General features: G+C 42.1%; 1 protein-coding gene across 4 annotated transcripts in view; it reads right to left on the bottom strand.

The window, feature by feature from the left end:
• Positions 1–8,818: 8,818 nt before the first annotated feature.
• The window catches only part of DUSP22 (dual specificity phosphatase 22), a 42,758-nt gene continuing 31,207 nt past the window's right edge, over positions 8,819–20,369 (bottom strand). For all 4 annotated transcript variants that reach the window (XM_064426103.1, XM_064426098.1, XM_064426125.1 and 1 more), the window contains 3 exons: positions 17,125–17,199; positions 15,446–15,617; positions 8,819–12,618 (listed from right to left, as the gene is read on the bottom strand). In XM_064426103.1, coding sequence (XP_064282173.1) covers positions 12,433–12,618; positions 15,446–15,617; positions 17,125–17,199 — 433 coding nt within the window. In that variant the 3' untranslated portion in view covers positions 8,819–12,432. The remainder of the gene's footprint in view (positions 12,619–15,445; positions 15,618–17,124; positions 17,200–20,369) is intronic.

Genomic DNA, 20,369 nt, shown 5'->3' with positions numbered 1-20,369 from the left:
CTCCACATAAAATGGCAGATGTATTGGGTTTCTGAGGCATCTCTGGGGTGAGGACTTTACTGCCACAGCTACTTCCAAGTCACCACAGCACTGACAGCACCATATGACTGACAGCAGTCCCAGGACACAGCTTCAGTGGTGTTGTTCCCAACCCATCTAAACTCCAGCCTAGACCAATATCTATTTAATGTGCAATGAATGGCAGAGACCAGCGCCTAGGTAGTGCAGTCATCCCCTGTCTGGGTAGGTGTGTGCTTCCACATCAGGCAGACAGATGAAGTGCTGTCATGTCAATTCTGGGAAAGGTCCAAGACTGGTGTTTATTTTTCATAAGGCAAATGAGGAACATAGCATAGAGTATTGGAGAAGCAGCAGGACAGGCTGTCCTCATTAGGGAAAAAAAAGTGTTTGACAGGGAACTCAAGAACATAATTACTGCTGCCCAAGGCTCATTTGGAAATCCATATTAAAAGGGCTCTGCTTGGGACCAATTCTTTCCTCTTCCCTCAAAGGTCCCCTGGAATCAAGTTCTCATAATTTTGACACTCGCCAGAGATCAAATAGCATCCTTTTAGCAACTCTCAGTCTATAAATTTACACTTCAAAACACTAACTCACATTTCCAGAGCACAGATGCCTCCAGTGCCTTGGGGTGAGGATAGTTGTTGGTGCCACTAAAGAGCACAAGCAAAGGATCTGATGTTATACCTGCAGAACTGAGAAGAACTGAAGAAGAACTGAAAAGAGACCTCGGTGCTCTTTCATGAAGCTCCTCAGAGCTTAAGGGAGAAGAGGTTGTCCATTCCTTTCACCTCTCTGCATGGGCAGGAGTTTAAAATATAAAATATCAGTACCAAGTGGACCTGCTCAGGAGAACATCAGAAGTCAGCATGGGCTCATGTAGCCTAAGTCTGCAAGTCCTAAATCTTACCATGGAATCACAGAGTACCAGTCTGGAAGGGACCTCAAGTCTCATCTGGAATAGCCTTTCTTGGCAAAAGCATGGTCTAGACAAGATGGCCCAGCACCCTGTTCCATTGATTCTTGAATGCATCCAGTGTTGGGGAATCTACCACTTGCCTGGGGAGATTATTCCAGTGCTTGATTCTTGTCATTGGGAAATATTTCCCTCTTGTGACCAATAGTAATGTCCCCAAGAGCAACCTACACCATTATCCCTCATCTTTTCCATATGACTCCTCTTAAAGGGGGGTCTCCATCTTCTTTGTAGCCACCCTATAAATACTGGGACATAGCAATAAAGTCCTTTCTGAACTTTCTTTTCTCAAGCTGCTTGTCCACCAGGACCAACCCTGCATCTGGGTAGATCCCAATCTGTGATACAATCGTGGATTATGTTTTCCATGATACAAAATATTTGTATCATGGATTTGTCCTTCATAAGGTTCTTGTTCACTTTTCTTTCAATTTATCCAGCAGGGTGGCTCTCCCTTCTAATGTGTCCACTTCCCTTCTCAGTTTGGTATCACCAAATTTCATCAGGGTGTCCTTGATCTCATAATTCAAATCACTTATGAGGACATTGGACATCATTGGGCCCAATTTTCTCTACCGATGCATTCATGCTCCTTCCTCATATTCCTGCTCCACAATATTGGAATGGTGCTCTTACCATTGGCCTGTCAGGTGCAGCTCACTGGCAGCTAGTTTGTGTATTCACTCTTGACTAGAACTATGTTTGGTCATGTTTTCATTACTGGGTTCTGGGGGGGGGCTTTTTGGTGCACTGAGATACAATAGTCAATGTAATTCTCCAAGTAAGTGTCCTTTTCCTTTCACCTGCCTTATTACACACAATATTAGCCATCTTTTCTGCCCTCTCAGTAATTTCAGAGCAAATTTTTTACCTCACTGTGTCTTTCTCAGGAAACTTACACAGTTCCTGAAAATTCCTCCAATTTTTCCTCTAGCTTCCACAAAGTGCCACTATTTGCTTGTAGAGATTTTCCCTTGTGATAAAGCAGCAGGAAACCAACAGACCAAAATCAAAGCCTGATTGGCTTTCCTCTAAAAATGTCATTATGCTTTTCTCTTTACCTTCACTAAGCTGGAGCACTATAAACCCCCTTCAGATCAGCCTATCTGTTATGACTGTTCACCACCAGGGGCTTAACAAGTGTGCACCATGGCTGCCCAACACACCAACAGTGACAGAAACTGAGAGTCACTGATGCAAAGCTCTAGAAGACCATAGGAAAAAGAGAAATTTGATGACAGCCCAAAGTTCTACAATGACTACGAGCTTTTCTCTTCTACTAAATGTTATGTGTTGTGTTTAAAGATGATCACAGCAGATACCTGCATAACTCAAACTACTCTCTTGTTCATTGTTCCTGCTATCAGATGTCAGGATACACCACCTTGCTGCAAGATCTTTTGAAACCTTAACTTTGGGCTTTACTCCATCAGTAGTCTTGTCTAAATAAATAAATTATGCCTCTTTAGAGGGGCTCTTTATAATCTCTTCCCACATCTAGTTTTTACTGACAGGTGGAAGGGAAGATAGATCAGAGCAGAGGTCTTCCTTTTTGTGACTGCTGTGACTCCACTCCAGGCATGATTGTACCTGCAGGGCCTGGCTAAAGTCATCCCTGAAATGTGAAGCTGCTGTTCCACAAAGCTGCAACAACATGCGACAGACCACGAATATTGATCACCCTCCTTTGAAGGATGGCCAAAAACCAAAACTGCCAAAAGCATCGTTGACTCTTAAAAATGTGCATTAAAAGCTTATCTTATGGTTGCACTCAAATGTTTAAAGCTTCCCCTGCAGGTGGTCAGGCTAATCCTCTCCCATACTGAACCAGTGCACAATCAGCTCCCAGCTCCCTGGGGTATGGCTCAAGCAGTTCACCAATAAACCTCGGCACGGGCCTGTCCCAGCTCATCAGCCTTCTGGGAAGCCAGGGCATGCTGCGTCACAGCTGGGATGCACAGCTGGCAGCCCTCCTCACTGTGCAGGTTTCACTCAAGGTGATGGGGACACGACCCCATTTATTACCAGCTCCCAGGAGAATGCAGCCATTTCACACAACTCCATTGTCGAGTGTTTCCTTCAGGCATCATCTTGGCATCTGCTATTGAAATGGGGTTGCTAGTGTGTCATTCCATCCCTTCTCAAAAAAAGTACCCAGCTGCAGCCTAGCACTACTTACAGAAAGCTCCTTCTTGCTTTAATTGCGGCCTCTTGTTTAAAATATCCACTGCCCATTGCCCTCCCTCCCCCAGAAAGCACACAGGTGGAAATTCTCTTGCTCACATGTTCACAGTACTTCATGAAATATTAAATTAGAATATGGCTGGTTTAAAACAGCTACTAATGCCTTTCTTCTGCAGCCCACAAAGCATTCTTGTAACCAAAGCCACAAAAAAGGAGGTATTTTTAAATGAGCTGTGCAGATTGATTCACCGATTACTGTCTCTTCCTCCCCTTTATTGTTTCCCATCAGAGCTGGCAAATCACTCTCAGAGCACTCACCAAACCATGCTCTCCCTACTCTTACCTCTGCTATTTCCACAGCCTGGTCCACACATGAGTTATTTTCAGCTAGGTAAATAATCTATTAGTTTCTGATCACCGTAATATACGAGCTTCCAGTTAAAATGGATTAAACTGTTCAGCTTTCTTGAACAAGTGATCAGCACAGAGTCCAGCAACTACCTCCATTCAGTCTGGAAGGGAGGGACTAATGGGATCCTAATTACCCAGCTTAGTGCTCGAGGCAACCCTGGAGAGGACAAGGAGACTTTGGCCATCAGTAGAGAGACAGGGGCTTCTCCAATGCACAGTTTGCATCTACTCCAGCTGGAAATCTAAGGTTTTCTTTTTTAACTGAGGTGCCCACAGCAGGCACTGCAAGTTCCCCAACCCTGCATGAAGTTCAATGTGTTTCAAGCCACTGAGGCTCCCTGATCACTCAGAGTCCCCACACACTGACCTTCCCTCAGAAATTACCTGAGAGGTGGCACTGACGGCATTTCACAGAGTGCAATGCACTCAGAGAGAAACAGCTAAGTCAAGGGGGAGTCCCTTCCTCTGCTGCCTGGAGTTTCCAAGCTGTCTCTGGAAATTAATCAAATTCGTGTCTTCCATGAAGCAGTCCAAAAGTAGCAGCAGCAGCTTGGCCAGGGAGACACTGATTTTGTTCTTCCTCCAGTTCTCATCTGCCAGAACAGCCTTTATTAGATGTATTCACCATATGTACTTTCTTTCCAGAACAAGAAAATCAAGACAACAATTTTTTTTTCTATCACCATAGCCATATATCCAAAGTACTGTGGAGAATCCCTTTTATTTTTTTTTAGCTTGCAGACATTTTCGTGGAGTACATGGAAGGTATCAGCACATGCCTCAGGAGCTCTAACCACGTTATTCTTAGCTATTCCAATGTTTTAATTTTTTGCCATGTGCTATTCCTCCTTTGCCTGCTGCCCACTGTTCCCCCCATCATTCTTGAAATCACAAGCACATTACGTATCCCAACCATTTCATTTTTACCTGTGATTTTATGTCCAACCGATGCACCAGAGGGATTAATTTCACCTAGGACAGTCACAACCAGAATTGCTCTGGGCCTCTTCCTCTTCGCTCCTTTTTTTTCTCATTTAGAAATTAAGAGAGCTGCACTTCATTTTTCATGTTGAAATACAGTGAACGGTTCCTGGGAGAATAAGATCTCAAATCTTCTCCCATCTACATCCAACCACCATCCAGTGCACCTTCATATGCAGGTGGGATGAAGGTGTTGAGACCCCCACAGCTCCTTGCCCTGCCTGTTACAAACACATTTTAACACCCCTGAGATGGAGGGCAGGTACCTCATTTGAAAATACACAACCAACATTGATGCAGTGCTTTTCATCCGGGGCATCTCAAAGCTGTACCAGGGAAAGTTGTAGCTGCTTCCCTATTTTACTGGGAAAATGAAGCAAACCACAGCAAACGGCAGGAGATTTGGTAACAGAATCCTAAATGCTGCTCAGTCCAGCATTTTATGGATTGGACAAAGGTGAGGGAATCACTATGCCTTCTTGGTAAGTCAAAACCACAAGTCCTTTGTTTCAAAAGGATTATGGAAACTCGTAGCCTGCCTTACTGCAACACTGGTGCTCTTGCCACCCTTTCTGTGCCATTTGTGCAATTTGTGCATTGTCAGGGAGGTATAATTCTAAGCGAGAGAAGCCCAGCTAGAAATGTGAGATCTCCCAAGGGAAACACTGATGTATGGTGACCAACCCAGGGAAATGAAGGTCAACTCTAAAAGAAAAGAAAATATTGTAAAGTATATAAGACTCTTTCAGTGACAGCAGTTTAGAGTGCATTTCCAATTAATTACAATATTATATTAATACCCACTGGTGGTTATACCTTTTCCCATTCATCCTCCAGACTTTTTACTGATGGTTCATTTCATACAGCCTTACTCAGCTGAGAAACGACAGAGGTACACTTGCACAGCCTCCAAAAAATATGTGCAAAAATATTACTTTTTTTGGTTGTTTTTCTTCTCTTTTCTTTCATTCTTTTGAGACATTGAGGGATTTTATAAGCTGTTTTGCCGGAAGAGCCACATGCTGCAGACTTAACTTGCAAAGACTTCCAAAATGCAATCCTTGGAAGAATACAAAGTGAGCATGCATATACACAGCCTAATTCTGACACCTTCAACAGATACTTCCTCTAAACACAGGACAGAGTTTTCCCTACTTAGAAACTTTCAACTAAGTCCCATCTTGCCTTAAAATGTAAGGGGGAGGATCAAATAAAATGTTTGCAGTTAGCAGTAACCTGCACAGCATGCAGGTCCACCAATGAACATTGGTTTTTGGCATACAAATCAGAAATAAAATATCCCTTTTGAATGTTTTCAATGACAGGCTCAACACTGTCATGGATCAGTGTTACTTATCCAAAGCATCCAGTGGTGTAAAAGAGCCAGAAAGCCACAGAAGCTGACAACATCCAACAAAAGGCACATCAAGCTTCGGAGAAAAGCACCCCAACCATAACAGGACAGATACACAGACAGCCAAAGTGTACTTGTTAATCCAATTAAGTAAATCAGAAACCTCGTAACAAGAGCATTTATTAATATAAATACATACTTCTTATTGGAAACAAACTGTTTGCACACCACACACTGGCACTAACGCCGACTCGAGAAGTCTGGGATAAATACTAGCTATTAAAAAAAAAAATCCAAACAAACTCACACACAGGAAACAAAGGTAAAAGGATGGAAGGAGGGGAAGAAATGCAATAAATAAATTGTAACAGAAATCCTATTCACTGTATTATCCGCTGACAAACTCAATAAAAACTCACTTGCTTCCAGAGAAAGAAGGGGAAAAGGAGAATCAGAATTCAGACTTTCAAAGGGTCCACTTGTAAATGCCTCCTCCTGGGTCTAACACTGCATTGTCAATGCCTGTATGAATAATGACCAATCAAACAACCAACCTAAGAACACTTCACATTTGAAATAGCTTTAGTGTATTGGTTCTGATCTCTCTACTTAGAGTTCAATAAGGAATGGAGGATACAAACCTGCACATTCATAATTGTCTCATCTGAAATGGAAACTGGGCTCAAGTCTGGCTGAAAATCCCACTTTTTGAGGCTGCTTGCAAGTGAGTTTTAGTCCCAGTTCACTGCAGATGTGTTTGGCTCACATGAGCAGAACCAAGTCTCCTACAACAGCTGTCTCAGGACTGAGCTATGCAGCTGCTCAATGGCAAAAATGGCATCTTGCTCACACTTCACTAATGCCCACTCCTAATACTTACAATAGAAACTACATGGAAAACTACAGGAAGTCACTTGTAGTGACTACAGGAAGTGACCTGTAGCTACTCACAAGCTACTCAGTTTTGGTAAACCACAGCTTGCATAAATTCCCTAGAGCTAAGCACACATTCAAATATATAATGAAGATTTTTTTTCCTTGGCTGAGGGCAGAATAATAATATTGGACAGAACAGCTAAATGTAGCAGTGAAATAGTTAAGCACAGGAGCTGGGCCACATGGAAAACAAGACCCACATTTAAAGCTCTGCTGGGAATAAAGTATGAAATTAGCTGTTTCTGTCATGTGCCTTGTGTCTCAAGGGGTACCTACAGAAACACTGCACAGTGCAACATCATCTTCCTCATGCTAATATTTTCTACAGACCATCATCATTTTCCCTCTGCCAATGGAATCTTCTTGAGGAGGTGGAAGGACTCGCATCATCTGCTGGCAAAGCCAAAACCCCTTATCAGGTTATAAGCACATCTAAGGACATGCAGGTTTGCCCTCTACTTCCCTCAGATGACTGCATGGTAGGACAGGACTCCAGGAATTAGATTAGAACTATTCAGAACTCTTTCCAGAACTCACAACAGTTCCACATAATACTGGAGGGAACAAGATACACAGTCAGGAACAGCAATACAGCACCATGGTTCCAGCACAATTTTTGCATGTGATTTGGTTAAAAATTACCCTTGAAAAGTACTAAGTGGTCAAAAGGAAGATTAAGCAGTAAAGCATTTTTCATTTGGAAACTGCTGTTTTCCTTTAGGCAGAGGAGAAGCCTTCTCTAAAGCTTATGAGGTTTCCCCAGATCAGAAGGAATTACACTTTAAGCATGTTTTCCATCTCATCAGTGTTGTAGCACATATATTTAAGACACTTCTATGGATAACAGATGGGAGAAAGAAGATAATCACACTACTAATTCAAGTGTCACATAGCAGGCTGTATTGAATTTAAAGTCTCTTCATAGAAACACATGAAGAGAACTGAAACACACATTAGTAAAATCCAAGCCATCCCATTTACACTGAAGATGTATTATGTATTATGAAATGTATTTGAACAAGATGCAGCTATCACTTTCAGAGCTATCTACAGACACATCTACTTTATTCTAGTGGAGGGTATTACTCATTAGTTGAATGCCCAAGACTCCTTAGGAATCACCATCCACACATTCCCAATAGTATATAAAATAACAAGTGCTGGGAGAAGAAGGAGAGGGGGGGAAAGAGAAGACCCAGAACTCACTGCGCCCGAGCTTCTAACTCTGCCTTCATGATAAGGGAGTCCCAAAAGGGAGCAAAACCAGTTCAGCCTTCAGCAACGACTGAAGTGGCCATGAGATCTGGCTATGATCTGACTGATTATAATCTCAGGTTGGTGGGCTTTTTGGTTTAGGTTTGGATTTTTTTTTCCCCAATTGCCCAAATGTCAGAAATACTCTCTAAGCAGAGGTAGTGTCAAACCAGAAATTTGGTGAGTTATCTGTGGGAATTTGAACGGGGCATTTCCTCCTTTACACTATATGTTTTTTAATGTTTTCCCCTGAGAATCACCTGCCACTTACATCAGCTTCCTCTGACAGATCACTCCTGAGAGCCTTGAACGCTGGCAGCCTGAAAACTAGGTAAGTTTTACAGCTGGTTAAGCCCTAAATCAGTGTGCTATAAAAAAAGAAAGTATTTCAAAATAATAAAAAACACAGGATTCTCCACATACCCTGTTGCAATGATGGGCCAGCAACAATCAGTAAGATAGCAATATGCAAGATCCTCTTGGGAGACTATCAAGAGGTGCTTGTGCTGAAGATTCTTGAACTCACCTGGAAGGAGTCGGTGAAAAGAGAGGTAGTTTCAAGAAGTCTGTGTGCAGGAGAAAAAAGTAATCATAACACCAAAATGAGTTAGTCTTGTACTCTTGCTGTACCTGCAGGGATACAAACAGCGAGTAGAAGCCTTCTGGACACGACCATTGATTTTAAGAAACACAAAAGCAGATCAGGTGTTAACATTTAATTTTATTTATAAAAAAATTGTAGAACGTATTAAATACAAACATTTGGAAAAAGCAATCAAGGCTTCGCTAAGATGCCCAGGAAGAGGAAGACAGAGAATCAAGAAGCTTACCAGATTTAGAATTTTTAAATTAGTGGAATAATTGCTATAATTTTTCACTGACATCTTTATAGGTGGTGGCCATTATAGCAACCAAAGTTATTATCCCTTTTAAAAAACAGATATGATTTGCCATATCTTCCCATTCAACCACAAAATGCAAGGAAGCAACTTTTTCCAGGTTAAAAAACTTAGTAATAAATACTATTAATGCATTTACCCATTACCTACATTCTAAAACACTAGACATTTGCTTATAATCACACATGGATATCAAGTTTAGCCCAAAAAAAAATCGATTATACATTTCAAATCTGGATATCCAATCAGGCGTTATAAACTTTATACATTTTCCAGTGAACATCAAAATGAGGACAGTGTTTTGAAGTACAGAAACAAAATAACTGAATGCATCATCTACACAACAAAGGCCAACTACTAAGAGGTGAATTGGGTCTAGTCATGTTCCAGATGGCTGGAAAGTCCTAGAAATTGCCACTGAAAGGCTAGTTGGAAGACAAATCATGTCACATTCTCAGTCTGCGTTAGCTCCTCTCCCTCTCTAGAAGGCCAAAGGTGAGAGCTGTAGCTCTCTCTTCTGCACCCATGGTAATTAGGGAGCAAACCATCATGCTGCTCTCTACATGGACATACCAGATTCAAGTTTTCTTAGACTGCTGTTGCTCTTATACTGCTCTTAACTGCAGTTTGCAGTACACAAAGAGCACTACACAAGATGTTGAAGGCGGAGACTGCAGAAAATACCCCTTCTGCCTTTCAAAAAGAGAGAAGCACTTCCACTCACTGACAATACGGCATTCCCTCCGTCTTCCCAGCTTACCCTGTATCTGCTTTGGAGCTGCAGCATAATGCACACTGATATTGGCTATATGAAACTCAGTTCCAAAAAAAATCCTGTCCAAGGGACTGACTCTTTGGAAAACTATTTAAAAAAACCAGTGCAGATTAATCTTGGACACATGAAAATTAACAGATATCTCCCATTCTGCCTTGTATGCGTCAGAACAGTAAAAGAACTGCCAACTTACCAGCACCCACAGCATTACTACTGAAAGGACAAGAGTGCCAGGAGTGTTACAGGATATAGAATATTGGCAGCCAGCTACAGGAAGGACTGGCTGGATACCTGCAAGGCCATAGGCAGAATACTTCTGACAAAGCTGCCCTTTGGGGATGGGCTGACGCTGCCCTACGTATCCTATCACGATTAGAGGGTTGAACAAATGGACCCACATCCTGAACGTGTGTCAGACCCTGTTACCGAGGAAAACATTTTCCAATTATTACATCTACCCTCAGAGCACAGAAGGGACTGTCAATGGGGACACTGCTGGTCTGGAATTGTTAAACAGACTATTATCTGCAGATCTACATCTTCAGGAACAGCTAAATACTTATCTTACCAGGCAATCACAGAGCAACTGCTGGATATACCAAACAGGCAGTGGTTCATTTACCTGCAAGCTTGAAAACAAGGTAAGTTCCAGCACTCTTCCCAAATCCAGCAACATCCCTTACTGCAACAAAGATATTATTATCCTGCTCTCATCATGCTCAGTACACTTCAAGCACTTAGTGCAACCCTGATGCAGGCTTGACCTCAGATGAAATGGACAGGTCTGTTCCACCCCATTCCCTTTTTTCCTTTTAAGCAGTTATTGATATGCACAACCTGTATTTCACAAGCCATAACATATTTTTTAAAATACTTAACAACAGATATTTAACGGCCAGAGTTTACTTGACCCAAAAGCCTTGCTCCCATCCAAAGAATTCACTGTCACCTGCAAGTGGAAATCACATGTAGAGAAATCTTGTGAAGGAAATGGGAGGCCAGAGTACCGAAGAAATTGAAAGAGACACAATTTGGATACTATTTAGTAAACTGATTGCTTCTCACTCAGTGCTCAGCTTTTAGCATGATACACACCACACTTGAACAAATGAAGGGTTTGGTTTTAGTTTTCTATCTTGGCTGTTTGGATAGTATTTTTTATTTTCTAGAATCTTCAAGAAAAGTGGGCCTTCCATCCTCCAAGTCAAAGAGAAGAAATCATGATCTTGGCATCAGGGCCACTCCACATTACACCATCAGAAATCAATACACTGCCCAGAATCCCAACTGACAGGTTTGAAGTTACACTCGTACAAGCCACTTGAGTCAGGCAATGGCTTCATTCCAGAAAAACACAACGTTACCAAGAGCAGAGTATGGCCCCTAGTTTCAACCTAGTTTAAAATATATTGTACAAATGCATACCCATAAATCTGATCACAGCAAAATATATAGTGGTGTTTAAATGGCAGGAAAGTTGAATTCAACAACTCAATCTTTAAACCAGTGATAAATATGGGCAATTTTAAAAGAAAACAATAAACTTCTCAAATACAGACATTTTGAAATATATGTGCACACGCACTCTCGCACACACACACACCCACTTACTTCACTCAGTGTTAGATTAAGATTACACAAGGCAATTTTCAAGGTTGCATTTACAACCACAATGACAAGAACAGCATTTTTGAGGTAGCTGAAGTCAAAGAGCAAACCACAGCACAAGCAAAGAAACAGGTGCTCGCACTCACTCCGAGCCCACTCTTTGGAGACGCGTTATGGCGTGCGCAGGGGCGCGTGCTGAAGAGGCACGTGTTCCGTGGGGAATGAAGTTCAGTGGCTCCGGAGACATGATCAACTGTTCTCCAGAAAAGCTTATGTTGGGAGACTAGATGCACAGCCAAGGGAGCACGGCTTAAATCACTGCACATCAGCTGAGCTGTGGTAACAGCCTGGGTGCTCTTGGTCTGTGGCAGCTCTGCCGACAGCTCAGTCTCACGGGCACTGAAGCAAAGACAACTGTGGCGGTTGAAGGTGTTATTACTCAGAGCTGTCTGTCCCACTTCTCTCCTAGATGCCACTGCTGGGGGAAAGCTACTTGGGCCCCTGTCTCATCTGCTCCAGCTTTCAGCCTGCACTCAAGTTCACACCCACCTCCACGCCACTACCTGCCAATGGTTTGTGAACAGGAGCAGCAGAGACACAGACTCGAGTTCCCTTCTTCAGGTGCAGCAACACCTTTGCCACACTAAGAGTGCAGAGATGCCAAACTGCCACAGCTTGAATCACCAGACCTCATCTCTCCAAGCCCTTTGCTAGCCTACAACAAGAGGAGTTGAGCTAACCTCACAGCAAATGCCAGGCAATGTGGGCAGAAGGGGACATAGCTGTGGCTGGCAGACAGACTGCCTCAGCCACAGTAACTGGATCCTGTCTCTGGGCATAAACAGAGCTTGATCCTGCCTGAATTACCAACTTGTGTGAAACACACTCATACACACACACACATAATGTCATCAAGAAGCTTTCTATAAATCAACAGTTTGCATGATATACTGCTGAAAGTCTTGAAGATGGGATGGAAAACATGGCAAGATGTTTTGCAAAAGTAGAAAAGAAAAAAATCGACCTCTTGCAACTAGGTCTCTGTTGTGTAGTTGCTGTATGAGAGTGATGGCACAGATGAGAAGTTGTTATTCCACTGCCTTCCTCCAGTAGTCTGATGCAACTCTGCCTGCTCTTTGTATTTGCTCAGAAGATTTTTGGCTTCTTGCAGATCCTGAGAAGAGTTTTCCCCATATTCTTCTTTCAGCCACTGCCTGAACTGGAGAAATTGAAAAGACATATACAAAATAATGAAAACATGAAATGGATGGAGAAATAATTCTTCTTCCTGTTCTACACAATTTCAATAACCTTTAGGATCATACACAGTTTAAAGAAAAGCACTGCAAATATTGCATGTCCTTCAAGAGCAGCACAGAATGCAGAGCACAGGAACGCATTTGAAATCACTGAGACCCCTTACATCTCCCAAAATGACACATCTGTGGAACAGCTTGGCTGACTGGAGTAATACAAAGTAAGGAACACCTGCTGGGAAAGAACATCCTGGACTTAAAATCTCCCTGTTCCTGCTGCATACACAAACAATAAGAGGAATTGGTATGGAAGCCAATATGATCAGCCAACTTGCCCAAGACACAACAGGCTGCAAGAAGGTTGAAGATCAGAAAGTGAACCACTCTTACAGGCTTTTTATCTTGAGCCCACAAACACCAGTAGTAAAAAATGTAGTGTGGATATCCTAATAGGTGTCTTCTTCTAGGAAGAAATAGTCTATGAGTTTTACAAGCTATAGAATAGGACCCCATATGTTACTGATATGAATGACTGAATTTGGTACATGGTAACACATGTACCAGGCCCAGCTGATGGTCAGTCCAGCCCTGTATCCTGCTTTGAGAGTAACCAGATATAAATGATGAGGAAAGAATCCAGCAATGGCAGGACAACAATGCTGGGACCTTTTCCCTGGACATTTCCTCAGCTTGCAGCAATTTTCAGGTCAGGTGCTTTCAGAGGTTGAGGCAGTAACTTTGTGTCTGATAACACAAATTGATTCTTTAAACCCACATTTTTTTTACCACGAGATACCCGTAGTCCAACAAGATCTGTAAATGTATACTGTATAAATCCTCCACTCCTTTTCCTTGATTTGGTCCTGCCAACAGATAATTCTGTCTCACATGAAAGAGTGGAAATTTCACATGTTCACTCTTTCTATCCACTCAGCTCTGACACTTCTTTGCCTGCTGGAGAATTTGAGTCCAGCTGAGGACAATTCCAGATGAGGAACTGTCCAATTCCTGACAATTTTGTTGAGCTCACCTGCAGAAGCAGCTACTAAACAGACTCCAACTGTTGTGTCCCAGTGGGGATAAAATTAATTTTCCAAACGTTAACCTTCATAGCTTTGTTCTGTTTGGGGCTCATGAAATAGCTTCATCCATAAAGGTCATTTACTAGGATATTGGGAGACAAGACTTCAACATAGATACTTCCTCCCATTCCTTAAAGAGGTCCTCAGGCAAATCTGAAGCCTCAGGCTTCCATGTGGAAGTTAGGAACAGGGGCAAACTATGTCATGACCTTAGTGACTAAGCCTCATCCTTTAAGACCAAGATCTAGAGGGCAACATTCCAGAGAGGCCACAGGATACCACCACCCTTTAGCGGAACAGCAAAACACCAAATGCTGCTGAAATCTGAAAAAAGTTCACGCCCTTGGCAGATGGCATCATTCCACCCAAATCAGGTGTGTAAACAGACACCTGCTGAGGATGTGGTTGCTCTTAAGAGACAGTAAGAAACTACAGCCCAGCCAGTGCATACAGGTGGACACTTCTTTTTGCAACCTACTGCCTCCCCCTCAGTGAATAAAGACAGAATGCGCAGTCCATGGTGGATGAAAAAAGAGAGACGTTACTGTCTTTATCAGGCTATTTGCATACAGCCTTAATTGTCATTGCTGTTAGACCAAACCAATTAGAGTAGAAATGACTGTAAGGGAGGAAGGAGACAAGTCTGGAAAGTCCCTCTCTGACTTTTGTCTCTTAAAAATCAGTTATTCTACCATTTAACACCAGTTCCAAATGATCCAGGAAACATTCAGTTAAATATTAAAAAAACGCAAATATTTACAGTTGCTAACTGCATCATGCAAAACAAATGGTAATTTCTAAACTCTGAGCCTTCTGCAGCAGAATGACAGGGATGGAATAAAAAAAAAACAACATCCTTTGTCTCGTGTATTTTGCTTTCCGACTTTGGTTTGCCTCTGTTGTTATTTTTAATAAGCTCAATAGCACAAAAGCCCACACAACAACAACAACATGCTGAGCAATGGAAAATGGAAGGGACAGCCACATTAGGTTGGTAATATAAGTGGAAGTCACCAATCACCCACAGGGAGCAGGTCTTTTGCGTAGGATGGGGTTTTTTGGAGTAAGAAACTAATTTTTGTTTTATGAAACCCCTTTAGCAATCCTACTCTTTCATTGATTCTCCTAGCCCTACATAACCTTCAAAAGGCTAATAAGAAAAAAAAAAGGATCAGCTCTGAGGCTGCCCTAAACATCAGAAAATTTATGAAGTCTTAGCCACAGAAGGTGGGAGGGGGTCACAACACACAAATCATGAGGACTTAGTTTAACTCCTGGACATACAAGATTTGTCATGATAATTTCTTTCCTGATTACTATTCTAAATGAATGTGCTGGGGGGAAACTCACTACTTTTAAACAACTGGTAGTTATAGGTTGGCCTTTTACCTATGTTCTGAGAACTCACCCTTTACCTTTTACCTCTCTAAAGGTGTTAATCTTCATCTGTGTCTCAGCTAACATGAAGCAACCACCAGATTGACTGCACAGTTGGGCAGGAGGTGCCTAATCCCTACTCTGATCCAGCACTCCCTGACACCTTCAGATCTATCTGTATCTCCTTTGTGGAACTGGCTGGGCAAAGAAGCCTCACCCTCAAAGCAAAAAGGGGGAGTCAGATAAACCACACACACCACAAAATAGTGAGAAGTAGCCCACGATCTGACTTGGAGTTGTGTTTCACAGCTCTTTTTTGTAGTTCATTTACCTGATCAACATCATGCTTTTCGAATTCCTGTAGCTGTCTCTGGAAGCCCATGTTGGGATTGGCACAGGACCTCGCCGCGCGGACAACAGACAGCGCATCTTCCCAGCCAAAGTCTGTGATGGTCATGATGTAGGCAACCACCAGCGTGACACTCCTGGAGACACCTGCAAGGCTGTAGGGAAAAGGGGGTGCAATACACTGAAGCAGTGCTGTACTTCACCTGTCACAGCTAAAAGCATCACTTCTCAACATCACAGACTGCTGTGTTGCTTGCCATGAGGAAGAAATATTATAATATTTGAGTTAAGTGGTTTTGGTACTATCTTTTCAAAGAAAAAAATCTACATGATCAAGAAAGTGGGTTTTGAGTGGTAACTCATATGAGGCTGAAAAGGAAGAAATAAGTATGAAGTAGTCACAAAAGCAGGGGACAGTGCACACCTTCTAAGTTAGATTTGTGTTTTAAAAAGGCAGAAGTAAGTCAGCCACTTTCTTTCTTCTGTTTATAAAGATCAGAGCAGTGAAATAAGACTGTTTCCTCTCCATCATGAATAAAGGCTGCAATTTCATGGGGCCAAAATGAACTTTAACTGAACCAGTAAGAGGTATATATGTCTGGTTGCTTGAGTTCCTCTTTCTGCTGCATTGTGCAGCTTAAATTCTCAGGACTCCAGTTTCCCAGATGAAAAGCTGGGATAGAGTAAGAATCATTCATGATGCCTGGTTGGACAACACTGGACAAATTCAGAATTATTTCTATTCAGAGTATTAAAAATGTGTTAGAGTTACATTTACCAGAGTAAAAATAAAGAGTTACCAGACTCTTTCACCATTTTATGTTTCTGAATACTTCACAAATTTAAATATATGTTTTTTAAAACTCTATCAGTATTCAGACTACTTATTCCTGTTTTCCATATGCCAAGACTGACCAAATGGCTCGTGCACAGCCCTGTCATGAGTCAATACCAAAGTGAGGATTTATACCCAGGGCCTGTGTACAAGTCCAGTGTGCAAATCATGAGATGACTCTGATTCCAGATATAGATTCAGATATGTCCTTTGGACATACAGCACAAAGACCACAACCAATAGCTGAGAGCAAGAAAAAACCCAGGGTGGGATTTCCTTTTCTATTCTTTACAGTCCCAGGAACATCTCTCCAATCAGGATTTTGTTATTAACAAATGCAACATTTGAATGCTTCAGCAGTTTAAAGAAAAGAAAGAGGGGGAAAAAAATCAATTTCTGTTCAGACAGGTTTTTTTAAGAACTCTGAAGTCAACAAAACAGCTGTTAGAGAAACTAATCAAATTATTAGGATTATGGAAATCACATTTAGAAATACAGTGATTAAAATGATGAGAAATAAATACTATGTCTTCAGCCAACACATTCCTAGTCAAATAAACCCTACAAAAATGTTTGATAAGAGAAGGTCAAGAAGAATTTCATGGGCTACTTTCATTTCCAAGCAGCTGCCTAGCCCAGGGACTTGAAAGTCCTAGCATAAGGCTTTAATAGCATTTGCAAATCATCTGGGACTTTTTGAATAAAAGGGGCAATTTAGTCCAAGAGGATTTTGCCACAGAAGAGATATGACCACTATTAAAATTATGAACATCCAAATCAAGGCAGAGAAACCCTTAAAAGGTTTTTTTAGCGAGCAGTATACATACCAGTGAACTAAGCAGCCTTCACCTGTGAGCCGGCACTCATGGATAAATTTGATGCTCTCTCTGAAATGCCTTGCTCTGAAAACAAAAGCAGAAGGAGGATAAAGAAAGTGCTGCATTTAGTAAAATCACTACTTAGAAAGAAAGAAATATATCCGAAAGCTCACCTCATGTTGTTTCTAGAATTTAGAACTGAATACAGGTCTTACAAAGTAAAAGTTATTGTCTGCCAATGAAACACAGAACTCACTGGCATAAGTTATTTGCCACTCTATCCAAGTAAGAAACTGGTATTTTAGACACCACAGTGTGATAAACTTTATTCTGATGACTGTCAAGTCTGTATTTCGGTTTGTGTTTGATTCTTCCTAAAAGCAGTGACTTGACCTCACATGTCCTTGTGTGCTCAGATGTCAGGTGGAACTCAGCACAACTACACGAGCAGTTCTCCAGACATAGAGAGTAGTGTCTCTCTCTCACAAAGAGACACTACCTGCTACCCAAACTTATGCTGAACTCTAACTCTACCTCCTCCTTCAAGCCATGTGCTAGGGCATGGCTTTCTGCTTGGCTACATGAAATCACTTCCTTTTGTCTCTGCTATGAAAAAATTCTCAATTCAAGCCCTATTTTCTTTAGTTCCTTTCAGACAGCAGTACCCCTTCTGCCCACATTCAGTGTGTCTGCCTACCTGTTTTAAAGCAGCAGAGGAGAAAAACTAGAGAAAATTCTGTCTGCAAACTTTAGGGTTTATAATCTCATTATCCTTTACACATGTCCCTTTCATTTTAAGGGGGCACAGTGAAGGATAGCAAGCAGGCAGCTGTCATCACCTGAGTGAATGTGCAGCACTGCCTCTTTGCATCCCAGTTTGTTCCCAAGCTGCACACCCTGCCTTTCTGACTGCGAAGCCTTTGGCGCTGCCTGCAGCTTACCACAGCTGCAAGCAGCACCTCTTAGCTCAGCAGAGCTGGAGCTCACGGTGCCCTTTGAGTGCTCCTGCAATTCAAGCTCACAAGCAGAAGCAGTGTGGGCACCACGGGCAGAGGAAAGAGGTTCTTAGGGGGCAGTCATTGCCAGGCCTGCTGGCGAGGGCAAACCTGAAAGCACATTGCGCTCAACACCCATGAAACACAACGTCCTGTATTCAAGATGTTTCCCCTTTCTGGGTGAATATTATACCACAAGGGTAAAAGAAAAAAAACCTCAGCCCAGCACCAGCAGCCACACAAAAATCAGGAATACCCACATAAAAGGAAGCTTCCCTTCCTGCCTAACAGTGCAGCTGCTGATACTGTAAACACTCCTGACCTGAAGGACAACACTGATGCAACACAGTGTCACTGCCTGCAGAACTTGCACACACAATGATATCTAACTGGAGTAAATAAAAAGAAGATCCCAAGCACAGGACTCCCTCTCCAATGGAGTTCCTGCATCACTGGATACAACATGGAAAAGACAGCTAGAGAAGACCTGAGCAGCCTATTTGGAAAATCTCAAGGCACAATGCACTCCCAAGCCTTAGGACAGCAGGTCAACTCAGGCTTTTATATTTCTCAAGGAACTGATGAAGCATGTGGGATAAGTGAAGACAAAGCCTTACAAACGCATGTGTACTTGACTGCCACACCAAACCAGTGTCACTGGCTGAGTTCTAACAAATCATGGTGCTCAGGTCTGCCAGGGGAGCACAAGAGGTTTCACATAAACAAACTTAGAGCACAAATGAGATCTCTGGCTACGTGTGCAAGAGGCTTTGCTATTGCACAATGAAGAGCTTAGCTGAGATTGAAAGCATTCACTCAGATGCAGTTTGGTTAGGTCTGTATTATCTGACCTGATCTTCTCATAATTTCTCTTTCTCTCTAGAAAATCTGGCCAGGAGGGCAGCTTCATGCACCAGTGAATTTGTTTCAATGGTCTCGCACAAGTTTCGGTAAGAGACTTTAACACTCTTGTTTGAAAAATATCTGTAACTGAGCATAACACCTTTACAAGGTACTGAACAACGTGAAATCCATTCACTCAGTTTTCTTCACCCTTCCTCACTGCTGATGCTCAGATTGCTGATGTGCTTTCAAGTGTGTTTACAGGCATTCATGAAAATGAGAAGAGAAATAGTCACATCTAGAATTAATGCCGCTCTATAGCACCTTGGCCCCTCCTCACTTGAGCCAGAGTAAAGGAGGTATGTACTCCTCCACAGCCCTAGGGCATCAGGCATTCTGGAGCAGCAGACACAGTTGCCTAAACTCATTTTCAAGATTATGGTAACATCATATTTATATAAAAACTAAGATTGAGGACCAGTTAGCTGTGTGGCAAGTGCCAGACACGAAGAAGAATGGTAAGTCTTACACTAACCACAAAACAGTTGACTATCATCTCTAACAGGAAAGCACTTGACAAAAGTGTTGATTTGCAGCCCATTTGTTGGGACTTCAGGACAATTTATTACATGATATCTGGCTCTTGCATCTCCCAGCTGAAAGCTGGGTCCTGAACTGCATCATCTTTACAGTGGGAAAACACCACAGGAAGAACCACCAGTACAACGCCCCTACCAGGATGTTGTAGAAGTTATCTAAACTTACGCATTAGCACGCTGCATAATTCAAAACTAGACCAAGAACAGAGTTATGATACCAGAGCTCTATTTTCATTTGTTGCTAGTTAGACTTCTACAGAGATTTACAAAGGTTAAAAAGACAGCATCTAAATCAGATAGGACGAAGCATCTTGACGTTTCTTTCCTTTGGTGATTTAAAAAATCTACCAAAGTTTTCTCCTCTTAATAGGTCATCTGGCTTCTGCATTATCACCACTAACCACCTGACTATTGGAGGTTAATTCCTTAGAAACAGGCAGCCAAAGACAATTAACTAGAACAGGATAGGAAGGTAAGATTTTATTTCTATAGAAGTAATTTTTTAGTGATGAGTGCTATAGAGGATGACATTTCTGGAGCAGTTACTGGCCCAAGGTAAAATTCTCGCAGACCAGGGAAAACGTTGATTTAACATCTAGGAAGTACCTTGAGTCTGAAAAGCAATTGCTTTCTCCCTGTGCTTGCTAGGGGCAGAATAGGGGAGTAAAATAAAGCTTTTGAGACACTTTAGTGAATACCCACATGCTAACAGGGGAATCCCTGCTGTATTTCCCTGGCAAGTCATCCCTCTGAGGAAAAGAACTCCACTAAACAAGTTTTCTAGGAGTAAATGTGCATTATACACACAAGAAACCAG

This window comes from Passer domesticus, chromosome 1 (genome assembly GCF_036417665.1).
Source record: "Passer domesticus isolate bPasDom1 chromosome 1, bPasDom1.hap1, whole genome shotgun sequence".
NCBI lineage: Eukaryota > Metazoa > Chordata > Aves > Passeriformes > Passeridae > Passer > Passer domesticus.
This window is presented reverse-complemented; position numbering and strand designations above follow the sequence as displayed.